A 22,083-nucleotide genomic window follows, 5' to 3' on the forward strand; every position below is an offset into this window, starting at 1 on the left:
ACCGCTTAGGTGCTCCTCCCATTTCGCCCGCTTGTGTTCAACCCAAGCAATCTGATGCCTTGGTTTATGTCCCTTATTTGGGAGTCGCCGGAATCAAGCTGTCATATAAGGTCACGTTCTCTCACTAAACTTGCGGCCTCTGCCGGAAAGTGGGGCCGAATTTCGGGAATTCTACCGGCGGGATTCAATGACCTTGCGGAAATCACGGTCCCCTTGGCGGATATCAGTTGGGATAGGGAGGGCAGCAAAGCGGTTGTCTGTATAGGATTTTTATTCGTCCCACTTTCCTTTTTTAAAGTTAATGAAAGTGCGTTTTTCTGTGACGATGAAGTCGGCGGGACGCTCTAACGAAATAAGTATAGGCAGGTGGTCGGATGCCAATGTTACCATAGGCTGCCAGTTGACGCAGTTTACGAGTTCTGCGCTCACGATTGAAATATCCGGCGAACTGTGACAGCTTCCTACCATACGTGTGCGGGGGTCTCCGTTTATAGTGCAGAACGTCGTTTCTTCTATTTGATCCGCTAACATCTCACTCCTACTGTCCACCCGCAAGTTTGAATGCCATAGATCGTGATGGGCATTGAAATCGCCTAAGATAATGCGATTGTTTCCAATGAGTACGCCGCTGATATCAGGGCGGTATCCACTGGGGCAACAGGTGACAGGATTGATGTAGATGTTGATGATTTCTAAGTTTGCATCGCCCGACCGGACAGATAATCCTTGACGTTCTAAGACACTGTCCCTTCGGTCGATGTCGGCATCAAATATATGATATTGCACAGTGTGGTGTATGATAAACGTGAGGCCGCCTCATTTCCGCTCTCGCGATCTTTTCTGTGGACATTATACCCAGAAAAGGTCTGCAGAGCAGATATTGCTGTGAGTTTAGTCTCTTGGATCGCAACAATGCGGATGTTGTGCCACTTCATGAAATCGACTATCTCCGTGATCTTCCCAGTTAATCCATTACAGTTTAACTGCAGAATTCTGAAGTACATAGGGGGAGACGTCGTCACTCTGGGAGTAAGTGACGGGTGACTACACCTGGGTCGTGGATGGCCAGAACGCGATTGCTGTTGACTGGGACTAGACGTCCTTGGGTAGGCATTGGGGTACCCGGTGTATTTGGGTATGCGGCCTGGCAGCATGGCGCAATAAAACCCGTCGGGGGGTTGCCGTCGCGGAAACCAGAACATCTAGGAAAGTGGCACCGTCCATGGCAGGAGCTGCATTGGGCGGATGTCGCAAACGTATATATTCTGTGCTGATAAATGCTGCAAATGGAGGTAGGGCCTAAGAGTCTGTTTCCCTGACCTACACAATTGCTGCCGGAAAAGAGGGGGGAAGAAGACGGGGCAGGGGCTGATGCTCGGCATTGCTCCCGACTCTACTGCGGAGATTGACCGTCCTAAAAAGATTCTTTTCCGGCAGATGCAGCAAAACCATTTATCAGGACCGGGGTCAGGAGACGGACCCGGATTGGGTTCGATACCTTCCCGGAGCAAGAGAATATGGAGCAGTCCCGCTGCAAGGAGCTGCTGGGAGGATGACAATTTGTGGGAGGGACGCAACAAATTAAATGGGGTTACACTCAAGTGGCAGTCCTTGGTAGGGAAAAATCCCGAGTCGCTCCGGTACATAGAACCGACGGCCTTGGGAAGCGACGATCACCACTTCGATACTACCAATTCACTCATTACCCATAAGCAACAGCAAGTGATCAATAAATCAACAGCTGAATGCAGGCATGCTTAGCCAACGAACCGATTTCATTTCGTTACGATAATTAACGTTAATAAACGAAACGAAATGATTTTACTTCGTTTATTAACGTTGATTATCGTAACGAAATTATATCGATTCGTTGGTTAAGCATGCCTGGCTGAATGGGTGTGTATTGAGCGTATATGATTTGAGTGTTTTCCTCTCTTTCCAGCTTAGCTACTCAACCACGTGAAGGCTCCCTCAACGAATTGAGTGATTTGGTAAGTGAGTAAAACAATTACAATTTGCATTATTATTTGAGTATATATGCATGCAAAATTTCGTGGAAATTTATGTTTGCATATACATATTTTGATACGTACATATTTCTATAATTTCGATTTCTTTTTGTCATTCTTTTTATATGCAAAACTATTAATTTTTCCCGTTGTTCATACATTCCTTTCTTGTTACATTTATATGTCGAGTTAGGTCAGGGAATAGGGCTTTGTTTGTTTTGTCGGTTTTTTTTGTTACTAGCGTAAGGAATATTGTCTTTCAAATTTTTTTGAAATTGTATCTATTAGGGTTGGTCAGAACCCCACACGAAATGTTTTTGAAGTAGCCTTTTGGTCATTTATATAATTTTGTTTTGCTTTTATATTTACGGTTTTTCTTTGTGAATTGGAAGTTAAATATTTTGTAATAGACATCAACGTAGCTTAAGTTTTTTTATATATTATTGTTTACATATTATTGTTAAGGTTAAGGAATATTTGAATTGTCAATAAATCTTAAATAATGTATGGTTGTATATATAGGTATCCTTTCTTTGTCATGCAGGGCTAACTTTAAATATTTGGTGTAGGTGCTGCGTTTGCGCGCGGTAAGGGTAAGTGAAGGTGAACATAGGGAAATGACTTGTTGACAGACGGACGGACTTATGTTAGGATTGGGGGCACTGTAAGTCAAATAGGAGTCAGCACAGTGCCCATGGTGCAGTGCAAGTTGCACTGCAGAGGGAGGGTAGACTCCACCTGACAGGACAGGCCTTCATCTTTTTCCCCGTCTTAACTGTGCCCCTCACGTATGTTTATATCTTTTTCTGCTTTCCCTTATTTTTCTCATCATGCAGGTATAAACCTCTATTTTGTTCGTGTGACTGCAGGTGAGGACTGTGGTAAAATGCCTGGCCCACGACGACAAGTTGGCCTGGGCCCACAAGCATACCTGCTTGCCGCCGCTCCTCGCCATCCAAACAATCAGCCAAGAAACAAAGTTTAATTTTCGTAACATTTTCGTAACGATTCCAAAACAACTCAAACTATTATTTTGTCGGAAACATCAACATTAAAAAAGGATGTTTTTAAGCTATTACATAGATTTTATCGCGGGCTTGGCGACTAAATCAAAAAAAAACCGTAACGGATATTTGTCAAAAAAGATCCGAAAAGGCTCGAAAAGGTTCGAAAAGGTTCGTAAAGGTTCGGTGTTAGCAACAGGGCAAATACATAAAATTGGGTCTCTATCATAAACAGCGGTGGGAACCACTACATGGTTACCAAATTGAGAATGTGTTAGTAAACACGAACGCGTAGCGAGCACGAAAGCAAAATCAACTATTTATTTAGTTTGATTTCAATGCTTCAACGGTGAACATGTGTCACATGCACTCTTTGGTACTCTGTTTTAAGCGCGCGTGCGACACTTCCTCACCGTATGACCATCGAAATATATCTAAAAGAGCTGTCGTTGATTTTCACGAAGTAGCCGTCGTGGTATCGCTTATCGTATACATATATGCTCGCTTACAAGCCAACCTAATAAAACCGCACTGCGTTTTTTAGCGCACGCAAACAACCGGCGTTTTTTGCCCTAACCCAAATAAGCATGCGTTGCGACATTGTAAAGCATGTGTGCAAACGTCAAATCTAAATGTCACCCAGAACAAAAATTGGAAATCGAGTTAGGTTTTCACGCAGCAAATTCAATTTGAGTGGTTCTCTTACAAGTTGTATGTGCATGAGACATTTTTGACAGAAAATGACTTGCGTGCGTTTATATTAGGTTGGCTTGTTAGCAGGTGCTAAGCTCACGCCCACCCCGGATCATAAAGTTAAAGTTGAAGTTGAAGTTAAATTCAAAGTTAAAGTTAAAGTTAAAGTTAAAGTTAAAGTTAAAGTTAAAGTTAAAGCTAAAGTTAAAGTTAAAGTTAAAGTGAATGTTAAAGTTAAAGCGAAAGTTAAAGTTAAAAATAAAGTTAAAGTTAAAGTGAAAGTTAAAGATAAGGTTAAAGTTAAAGTTAAAGTTAATGTTAAATTTAAAGTTAAAGTTGAAGTTAAAGTTAAAGTTAAAGCTAAAGTTAAAGTTAAAATTAAAGTTAAAGTTAAAGGTAAAGTTAAAGTTAAAGTTAAAGTTAAGGTTAAAGTTAAATTTAAAGTTAAAGTTAAAGCCAAAGTTAAAGTTAAAGTTAAGGTTAAAGTTAAAGTTAAAATGAATGTTAAAGTTAAAGCGAAAGTTAAAGTTAAAGTTAAAAATAAAGTTAAAGTGAAAGTTAAAGTTAAAGTGAATGTTAGAGTTAAAGCAAAAGTTAAAGTTAAAGTTAAAAATAAAGTTAAAGGTAAAGTTAAAATTAAATTTAAAGTTAAAGTTAAAGTTAAGGTTAAAGTTAAAGTTGAAGTTAAATTTAAAGTTAGAGTTTAAGTTAAAGTTAAAATTAAAGTTAAAGTTAAAGGTAAAATTAAAGTTAAAGTTAAAGTGAATGTTAAAGTTAAAGCGAAAGTTAAAGTTAAAGTTAAAAATAAAGTTAAAGTTAAAGTTAAACGTAAAATTAAAGTTAAAGTTAAAGTTAAAGTTAAAATTAAAATTAAAGTTAAAGTTAAAGTTAAAGGTAAAATTAAAGTTAAAGTTAAAGTTAAAGTGAATGTTAAAGTTAAAGCGAAAGTTAAAGTTAAAGTTAAAAATAAAGTTAAAGTTAAAGTTAAAGGTAAAATTAAAGTTAAAGTTAAAGTTAAAATTAAAGTTGAAGTTAAATTTAAAGTTAAAATTAAAGTTAAAGTTAAAGGTAAAATTAAAGTTAAAGTTAAAGTGAATGTTAAAGTTAAAGCGAAAGTTAAAGTTAAAAATAAAGTTAAAGTTAAAGTTGAAGTTAAAGTTACAGTTAAAGTTAAAGTAAAAGTTAAAGTTAAAATTAAAGTTAAAGTTAAAGTTAAAGTTAGAGTTAAAGTTAAAGTAAAAAATAAAGTTAAAGTGAATGTTAAAGTTAAAGTTAAAGCTAAAAATAAAGTTAAAGTTAAATCTCTCCTAATTACAATAGATGCTCAGAAAAAACTCCAAATAAATTGCAAGTTTTATTTGACAGCAATTGGTGGAAAATTTTTAAATATATTGTTATGAATATTAGCAAAACTAAGTGGTACTGCCATCTCTAAGCCGATGCTAAACGAAACAATAATTGCGTCTACACATATGTAACATGTACGTATACGAGCAGCGGAGAAGCAATGCACAAACACATGCATATATCTTATCTGAATTGCTCACAAGAGAGGGCAATAATTTGTGCAAGTATTACTCAACTGAGAAGTTATAAACGTAGTTGTGGCTGGCGATTTTGTAGCTGAAACTAACTAGTAAGTTCTGGAATAGAAAAGCCTGGAAGTATGCAATGAGAAATCAAAAAGTATAAACGGCGCGCCAATAGAGGCGAGGAGTGAGTTTCATTTGAGCTATCAATCAGTTTGGTTGTTAAGCAAGCTAGTTGCAAAGTATAAGTGTTATTGTGAAGTACTTTAATAAAGGCCATTTTTCCATTATTCAATATTGGAGTTATTTATTCAACAGTTCAGCGATACGAACGTTAGCAGAAGATTGCAAATAAGGGGAATTTCAGTAAAATCGTTACAATTGGTGTCGGAAGAGGAATTGTTGAATAAATTCCGAAGATTGGGAATACAACTTGGACATGGCAAAGTTGAGTGAATTGAGGATCCAGCAACTGAAAAAGGAGTTGGAGAACCGTGGATTGAATACAACCGGAAATAAGATGGAACTTCAGCACGGCTACGAGAGGTAATGGAGTCGCAAGGAATCGATCTGGGCGAGTATGTCTTTTATCCTGATGGGGCGAGACAACAACAAAAATTGAAGAGAAAACCGAATCATCGCAGACAGTTACGAGCACAGACTTGAACATGATTTTGGCTGCAATATCTGCTCAAACATCGACAGTGTCATCTCAACTGAAAGAACAGAAAACGTATATGTCATCACAGATGGAATCCCAAGAGACAAGAATAACATCGAAGATTGAAACACAGCTCAAAGAACAGAAGAAATATATGGCATCCCAACTGGAAGAGCAGAAGACATATATGGTATCCCAACTGGAATCATAGGAGGCACGTATTTCAGAAATGACGTCGCAAAGTGTCATCTCAACTGGAAGACCAAAAGACATATATGGCATCTCAATTGGACGCGCGAGAGGCACGTATATCTGAAATGTCGGCAGAAATTTTGGAACAGGTATCATCAAAACTGAAAACGCAGGATGCAAAAATGGCTCAATTTCAGGCAGAAGTAGATGATTTAAAAGGTCGTATGGAGCAGTTACAACTTAATCGCCCAGCTGTTTCAGCAAGCAATCCAAAGGTAAAAACACCATCCTTTGACGGTTCTGTTCCTTTCCAGGTGTTTAAGATTCAGTTTGAGAAGACCGCAGCAGTGAACAACTGGAGTGCGGAAGATAAAGTTGCTGCACTATTCGTGGCATTGAAAGGATCTGCTGCTGAAATCCTACATACTATTCCCGAGGGAGAGCGGAACAACTACGAAACATTGATGAGCGCTCTAGAGAGGCGATACGGAAGCGAACACAGGAAGCAGATACACCAAATAGAGTTGCAAAACCGCTACCAAAAAGCTAATGAGACTTTGCAGGAGTTTGCGTCAGATGTCGAAAGGCTTGCACATTTGGCGAATGCCGACGCACCCGTGGAATACACCGAAAGGGTATACATACGCAAACCCAAAGCCAACATTTGCAGAAACGGTATCACATACATTGACTTTCGTAGAAAATTTCAATGATACTGCTGTTTTGTGCTTTTCCGTTTGTAGGTGTTGTTGAATGTGGTGTTTCTTGTCGTGATTTACTTTAATTCCACATTAAGCACAAATTAATATTTTTCCATCAGTCGTTAGTATATTTGACCCGAATTCCTTTATATAACCTTTGATTTTTACGGAATTATAACAAATTGCTTTAGGCAAAGACTCTCTAAATATAAGATGGTACATTGTAGAGTTCTAAAGCTTTGTGGGAATTGTGGGACGGCTGTACGAGGAATTCACCATATCGTTTGCTATGCTGTCCGCATCAACATAGCTGACTTTTTAAGGCTGTATAACTCTGTAATTTATTTTGCCTTTGGAAAAATTACCTATTTGAAAATAAGCTGGCTGAAAAATATTGGCATAACAGCTTAAGTTAAATCAACAATGGAAAATCTTGGAAAATTTGAGCAGATGTGGAAATTTGGCGCGTTCGTTGAACGAAATATTGAAAATCTATTGATCATCGCTAGGAAATTAGCAACATTCCAGCAACTAAGCAGCACTTTAGCAATACTACTATTATTATTTGGTTCCTCAAACACACCCATATTAATTGTGCATTAAATCTAAAATATAAAACTCAAAAATGACTCCGGTTGTTATGTTCGCAGCATTTATTTGGTTCAAATACACAACCAATAATAGCCAAAGCCATAATAATTTACACGGGTCATCAATTCTTTCTCTGATTCAAAATCTGAACTTCCAGCGCTACCGTCATCAGCTCAGTGTCATCATTGCCAGTAGCGCCAATAACACCAAACTCGTGCCTGACACACAAAAGTCGTTTCACTCTATAGCGCAAGAGAAATGTACTACACACTCACTACTAAGTAGCGCCAAAAATTCGCTTGGAGTCATTGCGTCAATGAGTTACCTTTGAGCTGGCACCGCATTGGCGCTGGCGCCATGCAATTTACATCACTAAAATTGCGCGAATACCCAGGCTCATGACTTTTTTAATCCCGATGGTGAAAACGAAACAGGGGCAAAACGTATGGTGTATTCCTGGTGTAGCCGTTCCACTTTGTGGAGAATGAACGACTCTACAATGCTCCCTCTTATTAATCTACTCTCTTTGATAGTAGTCACAAAACTGTTTCTCGATTCTTTCAGTTGCAGCTCAACTCATTCTCAATTTCTTCTCTCGCATGTCGAGTTGCCACATGTGATTTTTTCGAACAAAACTTGTAGTATAAATGCTTGACATAACATTTTAAATAGAGAACTTGTAAGTTATAGAAAAGTAAAGAAAAAAATCGCAGGAAGGTAAGTCACCACAGGAGTAACTATACATGTAATTCGGCAAGTTTAATTTTCGTAACACATTAAGTTGAAACGATTTCAAAACAACTCAAACTTTTAGTTGTCGGATACATCAACATTAAAAAAGGATGTTTTTTATTATCTTATTAGATTCGTTTGCGTGAGTGAAAATTCATAAAAACTTGAACAAAATTTTACTAACTTTGGAAAAATCCGGTATAATTTTTTGCAGTGTTATGCACAGTAAATTCAAACAAGGGTTTTTCGTTTTGTATTGATAACTGAAAGACTAGTTTTTTTGTTGTTTTCTCCGGTTAGTCAAGAACAACAGAATAGATTTTTTGATTTTACTAGCACCATTTCTTTCAGTGTAGCTACCCATAGATGTTGCACCTTACCAAATATTTGCCTGTTTTTGAAATAGCCATATTATCTTTTGCAGCAAATGCAGCGAAATTAAAAAATTTTAAAATTTTTTCATGTTTTTCTATTTTTCGTAAATTATTGAAAATAATATATTTTTGATTGTCATTTGTTACACTGACAATAAAATTCGAAGCACCAAGCAAAACTGACTGGATTTTCACTCGATTAGGCATTTAATAAAGGAAAAATGAGATAATTAAGAATTTTTATTTGTATGGAAGATTGAGTTCAATTAGGACTTTAATGTAGAAATCTCCACTAATTATTTCATTTAGCGGCTGTGTTAAATTGGCATAATAGTTTTATTCGTCTATTCGAATATAATTAAAAAATAATCTCACCACCAGCATGATTAAAATTGATATATCAAATATTTTATAATTGTATTCATTTTCACGTTGCAAATGCAACATGACAGCTAATTCTCTTGAAAGTGCATCATACTCCTCCGAACAAAGCAGTTTTTTATCGAAAAATTTATGTTAGCGTGTTTTAAAGTCAAACTTAAGTACAGATAGCAATTTTTTATACATTACAGGTGATCTAAATATTCAGATGCATAGGCTAAAATTGATGATTAAGTCTCAGGACAGCTGTCGCACCGACATCAGTAAAAAATATGAAGAACTGGAACGAAATTACGAAGATCAGACGAAACAGTTAAGATCAGCTTGTACGCAAATGAATTTCTTACAGGAACGCTTGGCGATGATGGACAAGCGCCAAGAGGAGCACAATATGGAGGTGTGGCTTGTTTATTGAATTGGGGATTAGCATCTCATGCATAAAAATGGAGCATTTGATCAGACGTGGTTCGGATTACTCGAACAAAAGTTGGAAGCAAATCTTCCCTTTTTATGTTTGAGATACTTTATACATATCTTATAGTTCAACGTTTAAAACAGATGTGTGATTATTGGACATATTTCTAAAACTGGTTTTCATGTTATTCCAGCTCTATAAAAATCTGTTTTAGTTTGAAACTGTAAACGAAACCGGATAACACATGTTTTGAAAAAATGTTAGCATCCATCATATAGCAAAGTGCCCACGGTTCATAAAAGTTAATTGGAAAAATTGCTATTATCCTAGTATCCATATACAGCTGTGAAAAGTTTTGGCACAGAGTAAATAATATTGATTACTTAATCTTAACTTACGATTAATACATTTCATAGGAATGTCAGCATTAATAACCAGTAAGGAAGGCTAAGTTCGGATGTAACCGAACATTACATACTCAGCTGAGAATTTTGGAGACAAAATAAGGGAAAATCACCATGTACGAAAATTAACCTAGGGTAACCCTGGAATGTGTTTGTACAATATGGGTATCGAATGAAAGGTGGTAATGCGTATTTTAAAAGGGAGTAAGCCTTAGTTCTATAGGTGGACGCCTTTTCGAGATATCGCCATAAAGGTGGACCAGGGGTGACTATAATGTGTTTGTACGATATGGGTATCAAATTAAAGGTATTAATGAGGGTTTTAAAAGGGAGTGATTCTTAGTTGTATATGTGAAGGCGTTTTCGATATATCGACCAAAATGTGGACCAGGGTGATCCAGAACATCATCTGTCGGATACCGCTAATTTATTTATATATGTAATACCACGAACAGTATTCCTGCCATGATTCCAAGCGCTTTTGATTTCGCCCTGCAGAACTTTTTCATTTTCTTCTACTTAATATGGTAGGTGTCACACCCATTTACCAAAGTTTTTGGTAAGTTATATTTTGCGTCAAAAAGCCAATCCAACCACCATGTTTCATCCTGTTTTCGTATTTGGTGTAGAATTATGGCATTTTTCGAAGATTTCAATATCTAAAAAGTTGGCGGGCTCATAGTCGGATTTTGCCCATTTTTAATACCAAGATAAAGTGAGTTCAGAGAAGTACGCGAACTAAGTTTAGTAGAGATATATCGATTTTTGCTCAAGTTATCGTGTTGATGGCCGGGCGGAAGGACAGACGGTCGGCTGTGTATATAAACTGAGCGTGGCTTCAACCGATTTCGCCCATTTTCACAGAAAATAGTTATCGTCATAGATGCTATGCCGTTACCGATTTTCACAAGGATTGGTCAATTTTTGTTCGACCTATGGCATTAAAAGTATTCTAGACAAATTAAATTAAAAAGAGCGGAGCCACGCTCATTTTGAAATTTTCGTTTATTTTTGTATTTTCTTGCACCATATCATTACTGGAGTTGAATGTTGACATAATTTACTTATATACTGTAAAGATATTAAATTTTTTGTTAAAATTTGACTTAAAAGAAAAACATTTTTTTTAAGTGGGCGTGTTCGTCATCCGATTTTGCCAATTTTTATTTAGCACACATATGTAAAAGAGTAACGTTCCTGCCAAATCTCATCATGATATCTTCAACCTGGAGGGTGGAGCCGTGTGTATAAGTCCACGAAAGTGGGGAAAGCTTCTTACCGCCATTCACCTGGGAATGGCCAGAGCGATTCTTTTGCATGCGGTTCAAGCAGCTCACTACTTCCGGTCGCTTGCGGCCAAGTATCCTCTGGGTAGCCACTAAACATCCGTTTAGTGGTGAGCTAATGTGAGAAGGCGATAACCTGGCTATGGCACTTTGACATAATCGGTTTAACGGCTAGCCGGGGGATGAGCAAGCGACTCGCTATATAACCGTGCAAGTAATATTTTTCGCGTTTAAGAACTGGTACGATAGGTGTTGCCCAGTCAGAGTATTCAACAGGTTGTAATATGCCTTCTGTGCATAATCGGTCCAATTCGGATTTGATATGTGCTCTGGTGGCTATTGGAATTCGACGCGGTGGGTAGCGAATTGGCTGAATATTTCTATCAATTTGAATTTTAATTGGGTTTCCTTTAAAACGCCGAAGTTCGTCGGAAAATAGGTGATTGAATTTTGACAGTACCTTAGGAATTGACGGTACATCTGCAATGACATTTACTCCTTCAATGCTAATACCCAAAGGATCGAACCAATTGCATCCCAAGACAGCTGAGCGGTTGCCATTCACAATGATTATTGGAAGTCCCGCAATTTTTCGCGATTTATATGTGACGTCTACCTCTACGACTCCTTTAATAGGAATGTGATTACGTTGATAATCCATCAATTGAAGGTCGCAGCTATGTATCTTAAGCTAGCTATTTGGCCATGTGTGCTGAAAAGTCTGCGTTGACATTATGGTGTAGTTCAAGCCCGAGTCGACTTCAAATTGACACGAACGTCCATTTATAACTATCGACGTTGACTTCTTAAAATTATCCACGGGTAAAATTTGATTGATAGACTGTGGTTTTGATTTTTTTTCCACGATGTGAAGTGTTAGATGCTTTCTGAGGAGTATACGATGAGTTGGATGTTGCCGAGTGACAGACGCGTTGCAAATGGCCCTTGATGCCGCATGCCGAGCATACTGTTTCACGGTGCGGGAACTGAAAACGAGGGTGGCTACCCCCGCAACCGTTGCAAGGCTTATTGTTAGCCTTATTTGGTTTGTATTTGTTTTTGTTTCGAGGTGGTAAATTGTTGCTATATCCTTTAGTAATTTGATGCACTTGAAGCTCGGTCGATAACTTTCTTGAATACTAGATCAGATTCAGAGAGAAGGCTTTTCTGAAGTGCCTCATCCCGTAAACCACAGATTAAACGATCGCGTAACATGCGGTCCAAAGCGCTGCCGAAATTGCAATCAACTGCTAACTTTCGTAATGCAGCTACGTATTCAGGAAAACTCTCGGTGGGTTGTTGATCACGTTTGTGAAATTTAAAATATGCCGCAATTTCCGAGGGGCGAGGAGAAAAACGATTCGTTAAAACTGATTTTATTTCACTAATGCTCATATCACTCACCTGCTTAGGCGAGGCCAATGACGACAGAAGGTCATATAGCGGTGCGCCTGCTAGTGTCAGAAAAACAGCTTTCTTGCGCCCTTCCCCTTGCACGTCATTGGCAAGCAGGTACAGTTCGAATCTTGCGTAGTAGCTTGCCCAATTATCGGCGTGATTAACATCGAACGGTTCCAAACTTCCTACAGATGCCATTGGTGCCACGCGATTTTTTGCACTTGTAATGGTACTTCTTCCTCCTTAGGCGGCATTTACCCAATATGTAGTATGTTAAAAGACGATTATTGTGGGAGCGGTTTTTTATTGTACTGACTGCGCCAATTTAATATTCAATACTTTACTTTATTTCATTTATCTTATTACTAACAATATATTATTTCAATAAGTCACAAAAAGCATTAGTATGTGATTACGCGGTCGCTATCCAAATGGCAACTGTGTGTTTTAGAATCATCGTCATAGGCAAAGAGAAAGACCGGTTTTATATACCTAAGTATAGGTTGGCTGATATTGGTATATGAACTCTGCTAGCACATAACCCAAAAATGACCGATATGTGAATTATGTAGTTAAGTAGCGGCTTGATAGAATTTAACACCATGAATTTCGATCTCCAATTTGGATAATAGCTTTCATCATAAGGCAATTTTTCTTAGTATTATGTTTTATAGTTTCGATACCGTAAAAGATGAACCACCAGTTGGGCGTGATTACATGAATGCAGATTATGAGTCAATTAATAATTTTTTGCACTCTTCCGATTGAGAGTTTCTGAAAAATCCCGGCTGTCCCAATACTTCTTACGAGATATTGTGATCCATTTTTTCGGAAGCCATTTCTAATTTTGTTCCTCTAAAAAAGGCGCAGTTATAAACAAGCCACCTTGGTTCAATCAAAGGCTCTCTAACTTGAGAAATAAAAAGAATAAGGCTTTTAAGAGGTTCAAAGAAAATAGCTCCGAAGTCAACCGTCTTAACTTCATTCATTTAAGAAAGGAGTATGATCATCTTCACAAGTTCTTATTCAGGCACTATATGTATACCGTAGAAACGAATTTAAAGTCCAATCCCAGTGGGTTTTGGAAATTTATAGATTCCAGAAGGAAAACAAATGGATTCCCAACAAACTTGGACTATAATGGCGCTATCTCTGACAATACTGTTGACTCCTGCGACTTGTTTGCAAATTTTTTTCAGCAGTACTGTTATAGCCGATTTCGATGAGGTTGGCTTTACCAAAAAAAATTCGAGCCACTTCGAAAATTAGTCGACTACGATAAAGAATAGTTTGCCCTGAAAGGGACCGGCGAAATCTACGTGAAGGCATGACCAAGGTGATGTTGTGGTTTCCCACCAATGAATTGGTGCCTGCACATTTTCGTTCCTCGTTTTCTGACAAGGCGCACACTTTTTAACGACACCTTCTATTTCGGTTTCCATATTTTGCCACCAGACATAGCTTCGTGCCAAAGCTTTCATCCTGACAATGCCTGGGTGGCCTGCGTGAAACGCATTGAAAATTACCTTATTAGGAGTACCTGGTGGAATGATAGTTCGATTTCCCCAGAGTAGGCAACCTTTCATTGACGATATCTCGTTTCAACGAGTATAAAATGGGTACAACGCATCAGTCTGTTGAGGGTTTCTGGCCATCCCCTTAACGCCCAGCTTAGCGCTTTGGCGAGATTCGCGTTCTTTGCAGTTTGCGTTGCAATTTGCTTTGCATCCACGATGGGTTTAGCAACTGTTTCTATCATTAACATTTCTTCACAGTTGTAATTATAAATGGTTTCTTCAGGTATTGGTAAACGACTTAAACAATCTGCGTTCCCCATTTTGTTACCTTGGCGATATACGAGGTCAAAATCGTAAGCGCGTAAATAAATGCAGCGACGGAGCATTGTAGTGGATATAACGGTGGAAACCGGTTTTGATGACGTAAATATACCCAAAAGCGGGCGATGGTAGGTGACAAGAGTAAACTTTCTGCGATACAAATATTCGTGAAATTTTTTTACCCCTGCAATTAAAGCCACAGCTTCTCTGTCAATTTGTGCATAATTTCTCTCTGCTTTCGACAGTGTCCTAGAGTAAAACGCTATGGGCCTTTCGGCACCATCAGGCATACGATGACTAAGAACGGCACCGATGCCGTAAGGAGAAGCATCGCAAACTACTAATAAGGGTAACGTTGCATCATATTGTACGAGTACACGGTCTGACGTTACAAGTTTTTTTAGATTTTCCAAAGCTGCCTTATGTTTATCTGTCCAACTCCAACGGCTGTTCTTATCTAAAAGGCGATGAAGGGGTTCGGCCAGCGTCGCTTTATTTGCACGGTGATGTCCTGCGTTCACAATTTTTTTTGTGGGTACGATTACAACAATCACATGAAAATCGCCAACTTCAACTGCAAATATCTCCGGACAGAGATACAATTTTTCTCTTCCACCTTCGGATTAGTGTTCTCGAGATTAATACGCGTATTTTGATACCTCACTCGAAACTCTTGGCCCAACTTTAGGGTGGGGCCTCTAAACTGCACTACTACCATATCTCCGGACAGAGATAAAATTTTTCTTTTTCGCCTTCGGATTATTGTTCTCGAGATTAATACGCGTCTTTTGACAATTCTCTCGATATTTTTGACGCGTATTAGCAGTCGACCCCTCAACAAGTCTCTTACCGAAAACTTACTTTTATTCCCACAACTGAACTGAAAATTATATGCGCAAGGGACTTACAGTATTTGGATTTACAAGTTAAATTATATTTGTAGGGATATGATAGCTCTCAGATAATCGATAAATATCACTGAAATTTATGCCCCTATTACGGTATACAACTCATCTCTCATTGGGTTCAAATTTCGCAATTTGGTATTACAAATGATTACAACTCACCTGTCAAAAAAAATGTCGGTGGAGTTGTCTATTCTAACAACTTTTTGTGGCATTACCGTTTACTTCCTTGTGTTGGTGTAGTTGTCAAAGGCATCAAAATCTGACAACTGATTAATGATTGTCTCAGAAAATTTTGAAGTTGTTTGGAAAGAATATTTTAAAAAATGGAAAGCGGGTTTTTAGGCCTTGTAAAATTAATTTAAACAAATTTTATAATGAGCAGTTCTGTGCACATTTATAGTAAAAACAAAGTTTCAACGAAAGATTGCATTGAAAATCTTATTGACATTATGGAGCAACATCCCGAAGTCGGACGAGGCCAGCCGCAGTTCGGATGCAGCCAAAATAAGTGAAATTATGCGAACGTGAGTCCCATCGATACAACCAACTACTCCTGGGAATCCTGTTTTAGAGGAAAACGCGATTTTTGAACCGCTTTGCTACTCTGCAGTAATTTGGGTTTTAATCCACTTCGCATAAATATGCTCCTCAATAATATCTAATACATCTTTAATAACTTTAGATGTTGTAGGTTGTGCCAGTCCAACACTAAAATCATTTCCACAGAATTTTTGATAGCTGCCGCCAGCAACGAATCGGAGTGTAGTGCATAACGCGATTGCAGAAATGGCCATTCATTTCGTTTAGTAAGGAGCAAAATGATTCCTTACTTAACAGAAAATAACTACATTAGAAGCTCATCAATTGCCATTTAAACGTTTTCTTACTTGGTACTTGGTAATTCCAAGGGATTGGAGTGATCACGTAAATTTTTTCTTAATCGCAACATGTCACCAACATTTTCGTCACAAAATAATTCTATGCTAATATCCATTTTGCTATTATCAAATCATCAAATCATCACTTTTTCAGGTTGACAACATCAATTCAACTTCAACTGAAATAAGTTGCAATTCGTAATACCAAACAGGAGTTGAGTTGTCTTAAAGTTGGGTTGTTTTAATTACAATAGGGGCATTATATGACTGTTCTTTAGTAAGTGGATGCCGCCAGATATCACTGGACCACGAATTTCAACTTTTTCTCTTTACCAGAAACGCCATTATGAAATTCGTATGTAAAACCATCCCCTGATTTCGAAAACTGCGTTCATTTTTGATTCTATGGTACCGTTTTTGAGATATTTGCAATTTACCGTTATCCGAAAAAAACAAAAAGATGGCTCCCTTTAATTACGAATATCTGACGAATGGGTAAAGCAATTGCAAAAAAGGTTAAAGAATCGGAAAGACGATAAAATTTGCTATAAACACATCATACATTATTTTTTGCTCAACGAGATATTTTTCGAGATATTAGCTTATCATTTCAGATTTTTGTTTTTTTTTTTATGAAAAAATATGAAAAAATTACTCTTTGCGAGGGCAGCATTCCAAAACCACAACTTTTTATACAGATATTTTTTCTCTACGCAAAGCTCTGTTTAATTAGAAAAAAGATAAGCTATCATCGAAGAAGATCGATGTAAAACTGCGTAAGATATAAGCGATCAAATAAAAGTACCCAGGTTGCGCAACTTCAATGTATGTATACATACATATATTAAAGGTATAAAGTGCAAATGGGATATTATACTGATAAACGAATAACACCATAACAATGATAATACTTTTTCTTTAAATAAATCAATAGTACTTTTAATACTCGAATTGTTTTATAGTAGGTAGAGTGGTTGCATCGAAAGGAAGAGTGGTTGGATTCGAAACCTGCTGTAGGCATGTAGTTATAAACATGTATTTCCGTCACTTATGGGTAAGTATGCAGGTAGATTTTCAAATTATAAGACACAGAAAATTTTTAAAGCCTACATCTAAAGCAGGTAGTATTTTACTTTTCCCAGCTTCGTATAAAAAGAAACCTTTCTGTCTAGGTAAGATTTGATTTTTTCAATTTAATTTTTGTTCCGAGTATAAATATGAGTTAATGCGCCTTGAAACCTCAAAATATCTGCAAGGCTCTCCGGAGATATTTCAGTTCATAAGTCAAATTTCAAACCGTTGTTTATTAAAAAAAATAAAATGAGTAAAAGGACGCGAGAATTTATGTGTAATAACGATCCAGATATGTTCTGTTTCATTTGTGGCCAATATACTATCATAAGGCGACGACGAGTGTTCTCAGATCATATGAAAACTTTATACTCCAAGTATTTTGGCATTGAGCCTAAAAATGCTGAAAAACCATGGACACCGAACACTTTGTGTACATCGTGTCCAGTAGAACTGATTCAGTTGGAATCAGGACAACAAATAAAATTTGATACAGCAATGATATGGAGAGAACCTACTTGCCATTCAATAGAGTGTTATATTTGTCAAACAAAAGTACTTGGCGTTGGAAGATCAAGAAGAGTAACCTATGCCAGCGTACCTACAGTGACATTACCAGTACTACATTCAACGGCAGTTGCGGATCCAGTTCCATTGTCAACAGTAATATCTGAGTGCGGGGCATCAAGTTGTGTTGAATTTCGCATGGGAAACGAGAGAAACGTTCTGTCACAAGCACAACTTAATGATTGGATAAGAGATTTGGAACTATCCAAGGAAAAGGCCGAGATCCACACTTCTCGTATGCAACAATTTAAATTTGTGTCATCCGATGTTAAGGTGATATATTGTAGAACTCGTCACGAACCATTCTCCAAACAATATACCGAGAAAGACAGTATATGCTACTGCAACGACATTCCTGGTTTATTCAAAGAGTTTGGTCAAACATATGATTCAAAAGTCTGGCGATTGTTCATAGACAGCAATAAACTGAGAATGAAGGCTGTATTATTGCATATTGGTAACAAACAGCCTTCTATCCCGACCGTACATGCAGTAAATACAAAGGAAACCTACGAGGAAATGCAAAAACTATTCAAATTCATCAAATATGAAGAGTATGATTGGAAAATATGTTCTGATCTCAAAGTCGTTGCAATGCTATGCGGTCTACAAAGTGGCTACACCAAGCACTGCTGCTTCCTTTGCAAGTGGGATAGCCGAGCTCGTAAGGACCACCACGTCAGAAAGGATTGGCCGGAAAGAGTCGAGTTTACCGTTGGTATGGATAACATCAAATCATACTTCCACCCTTACACATCAAGCTCGGTTTCATTAAAAACTTTGTTAAGGCTTTGGACAAAGAAGGCGGAGCATTCGACTATTTGAAAACAATTTTTCCAGATATTTCTCAAGCCAAGATAAAGGAAGGTATTTTTGTTGGACCACAAATAAAAAAGTTGATCAACAATAATCAATTCAAAGGACTACTCTCATCAGTTAAGGCAGCAGCGTGGGAATCCTTTGAAAACGTCGTTGCTTCTTTTCTCGGTAGACACAAAAGCCCTAACTACGAGCAGATAGTGAACGACTTAATCAATAATTATGCGAAAATGGGTAAATATTAAAGGCTTATTAAAATTAATTTCCCCAAATTCTATAACTTGTTTACCTAACTAATATTTTCTTTCCAGGCGTAAATATGTCGTTAAAAATTCACTTTCTGCACTCACATTTGAGCTTTTTTCCGGCAAATCTTGGCGACGAAAGTGACGAATATGGCGAAAGGTTTCATCAGCAAATGAAATTAATTGAAAATCGATATCAAGGATTCTGGGACGTCGTAATGATGGGTGATTACTGCTGGTTTCTCATAAGAGAAACAGATTCTATGCTGAATAAGCGTCAAAGTCGAACACATAATTATTTCGACTACATAGTAAAATAAAATTAAGATAAAGATTGTTAGAATATAGTACAAACATAAATAAATTTAAAAAAAAAAGTTAAAAATATGGGTAACTTCGTTCATAAATTGAACTTTTAACTAAATAGAAACAGAGCATAGCTAGATATTTCACTCTTCTTTATACCATACATACGTTTTGAGGTATACGTTGAAATTGCGCAACCTGGGTATTTTTATTTGATCGCTTATAACTTACGCAGTTTTTCATAGATTTTCTTCGATGATAGCTTATATTTTTTCTAATTAAACAGAGCTTTACGTAAAGAAAAAATATCTGGATAAAAAGTTGTGGTTTTGGAATGCTGCCCTCGCAAAGAGTAATTTTTTTCATATTTTTTCATAAAAAAAACAAAAATCTGAAATTATAAGCTAATATCTCGAAAAATATCTGGTTCAGCAAAAAACAATGTATAATGCGTTTATAGTTCGTAAGATATTCGTAATTAAAGGAAGCCATCTTTTTGGTTTTTTCGAATAACGGTAAATTGCAAATATCTCAAAAACGGTACCATAGAATCAAAAATTAACTCGATTTTCGAAATCAGGGGGTGGTTTTACATACGAATTTCATAACGGCGTCTCTGGTAAATTTTGGCCGTCGCCCAGTGTATTCAACGTAAAGGCGCCCTTTAAATGTAAAGGCTCCTTTACATTACTGGAATTTGTAGAGGCTACTTTTCGACGCTGAACCATCCAACAGGTGTAACCCCATCAATGGCGTAGTAATTTTGGTTGGTGTCAAAATATCGACCATAATGTATAATAGCACGGGGTGCCTGAACTATGGTTTTTTATATTTTGTAAAAGGTATTTATGGAAGAGAAATTAAATGCGAATTCATCAAAAGTTTAAATTTGCTTCAACTTTTATTTCGCTTTGAAGTTGAATCATCGAGAGATGTGTTAAATGTATTGTTTAGACCCGGTCTGGCTGTTTGTGGAATATGAAGCATTGAAGCGCGCTTATCTGTCAAAGTCGCCGCAATACTTTACGACCGGTTGGTCTGCAATTCTACAAGAACAACAACCGATTGGCCTGCTACAATAAGTCCAAAAATGTCGAAAAGGTGCACTTTGACCTTTATATGCATAATGCGAAGTCGAGAAATTGAAGTTTCGCTTCTTTCAAGAGTTGACACCCATTGGTTAAACGGTAAAAATTTGATTCGTGTACTAGAAATCATATTTTCAAAAACCGATTGAAAGTTTTGATGGGCTTGTTGTAAATTTTTGTTGTGTTTTAGCAGGCGATTGTAAAATATTATCAAGTTTAGAAAAAACTTAGATAATAAAACTAAAAACTTTTCACGCTGTCTTTCGAGAAAAAGGATTTTATTTAATTGATAATTCCAATATATAGAAAATTAAAGTCTTCAACTTAACAAACAAAGGCCCGAACACATTTGCATTTTGCTTTGTTTTGGGGCTTACGCTGCGTATACAGCAGTCTTTGACAACACACGTCTTAAGCTGCAGACATTGGTGCTTTATCGGTAACCGTATCGGTAACCTTATAACAACTGATTCGACCAACCTTATAGAAATCAATGCTTTCGATTATTGGTGCCGCCAAGATCGTAACCGTATCGTAGCCAACCAATTGGTTTTTGGTTTACCATCGTAACGATAAACAGCTGATTACGTTAGGGATACGACTACAGAGATACCATATACGGCACCAATGACTCCCGCTTTAATTGCTATAAGCAACACACAAAAATTAAAAAAACTTACATTTTGTCCTGCGATGTCATTCAAAATTTCATATTTCTGGAAGCCATGAAAAATTTTATAATTTTAACCTCCATCTGCTTTATTCTAAAAAATATTTTAATTTGCATATCATGTTTATTTTCTCCAATTAACGATAATGACAGAAAAGCAAAAGTCAAATATAAATGGCCCCTATCTGAAGTGAGCTTTTGGTGTAAATTCTAGGCCCATATTTTAGGTAATTTTTTCAAAACAAAAATCTTGCTTAATACTCTTTACTAAAATATTCCCGACATTTAGCAGTTGTCTTGAACTTGATAATTACCCAAAACCCAACGGAAAGAACAGAGGAAAATGCTTCGGGCAACATTGGTTTGCTTTTGGTTCAAAAAGAACACGCCTGATTTTTGTAAACAAGGCGCCAAAATTGATGTCTAAAATCCAAAAGTTTCTGTTTTTTGCCAAATGCATCTAATTTATGTGAGAAAATAGCTACATCCGAAGATTTTGAATAAAAAATACCGCGGTTTCCTCCACTTCAATTCGTTATTTGGTGGTACAAAGAAGTTGGTGAACTAGGAAAATGGCTGCATTCATGGTTTGTGAAAAGTAAAGTATTCAGATTCATTTTGATTTATTCACTGTCCAGCGGTATATATACATAAATAAGTTTCTTAAATATTTGAAATCGGTGCTTACTCTTTCATACATACTAACTTGTGTATTTATGTAAAAACATCTAGTTGAATAGTTCGTTCAAAAAAGAAAACTGATGTTATTTACATAGTAACTATCGGAATTGCTAATATATTATTTATAACTGGTCAAGGTAAAAGTCTAGTTGAGGGGTGGACTACTAATACGCTACCAAAAATATCGAGAGAGGTGTCTCGTGAACAATAATCCGAAGGCGGAAAAGAAAAATTGTATCTCTGTTCGGAGATATTTGCAGTTGAAGTTGGCGATTTTGATGTAGTTTTTGTTGTGTCGTACCCACAAAAAAAATTGTGCATCACCGTGGCCGAAGGCCGCCGACGCAGAAAGATGTTCTGCGCAAAAATACTATGGATTTCAACCCCGGTTTCGGAGGGACCCGTGGGTCTTTTTTCGGTTTTTCGTTAATATCTTTTGAACGAGTTAAAATTTTTATTCTCCGCCTTCGGATTATTAATACTTATGTCAAGACAGGCCGTTTGATACCTCTCTCGATGTTTTTGGACGCGTATTAGCAGTGTCATGCTGTCGTAAAAAATTACCAATATTTGGTAGAGAGACTCTCCCAGATGACAAAATCAAATGCTTCACCTTCCGGATGCTTCTAGTTCTTGTAAAAT

The 22,083-nt window shown here is 37.1% G+C and overlaps 1 protein-coding gene across 1 annotated transcript in view; it reads left to right on the top strand.

Annotated features, from left to right (window-relative positions):
• Positions 1-22,083, top strand: part of LOC137240337 (golgin subfamily A member 6-like protein 1) — a 205,810-nt gene that overhangs the window by 21,152 nt on the left and 162,575 nt on the right. Inside the window, exon 2 of the mRNA XM_067766443.1 lies at positions 9,059-9,264. Within this exon, the coding sequence (XP_067622544.1) occupies positions 9,059-9,264 (206 nt within the window). The remainder of the gene's footprint in view (positions 1-9,058; positions 9,265-22,083) is intronic.

Source organism: Eurosta solidaginis, chromosome 2, assembly GCF_040869045.1.
Source record: "Eurosta solidaginis isolate ZX-2024a chromosome 2, ASM4086904v1, whole genome shotgun sequence".
Taxonomy (NCBI): domain Eukaryota; kingdom Metazoa; phylum Arthropoda; class Insecta; order Diptera; family Tephritidae; genus Eurosta; species Eurosta solidaginis.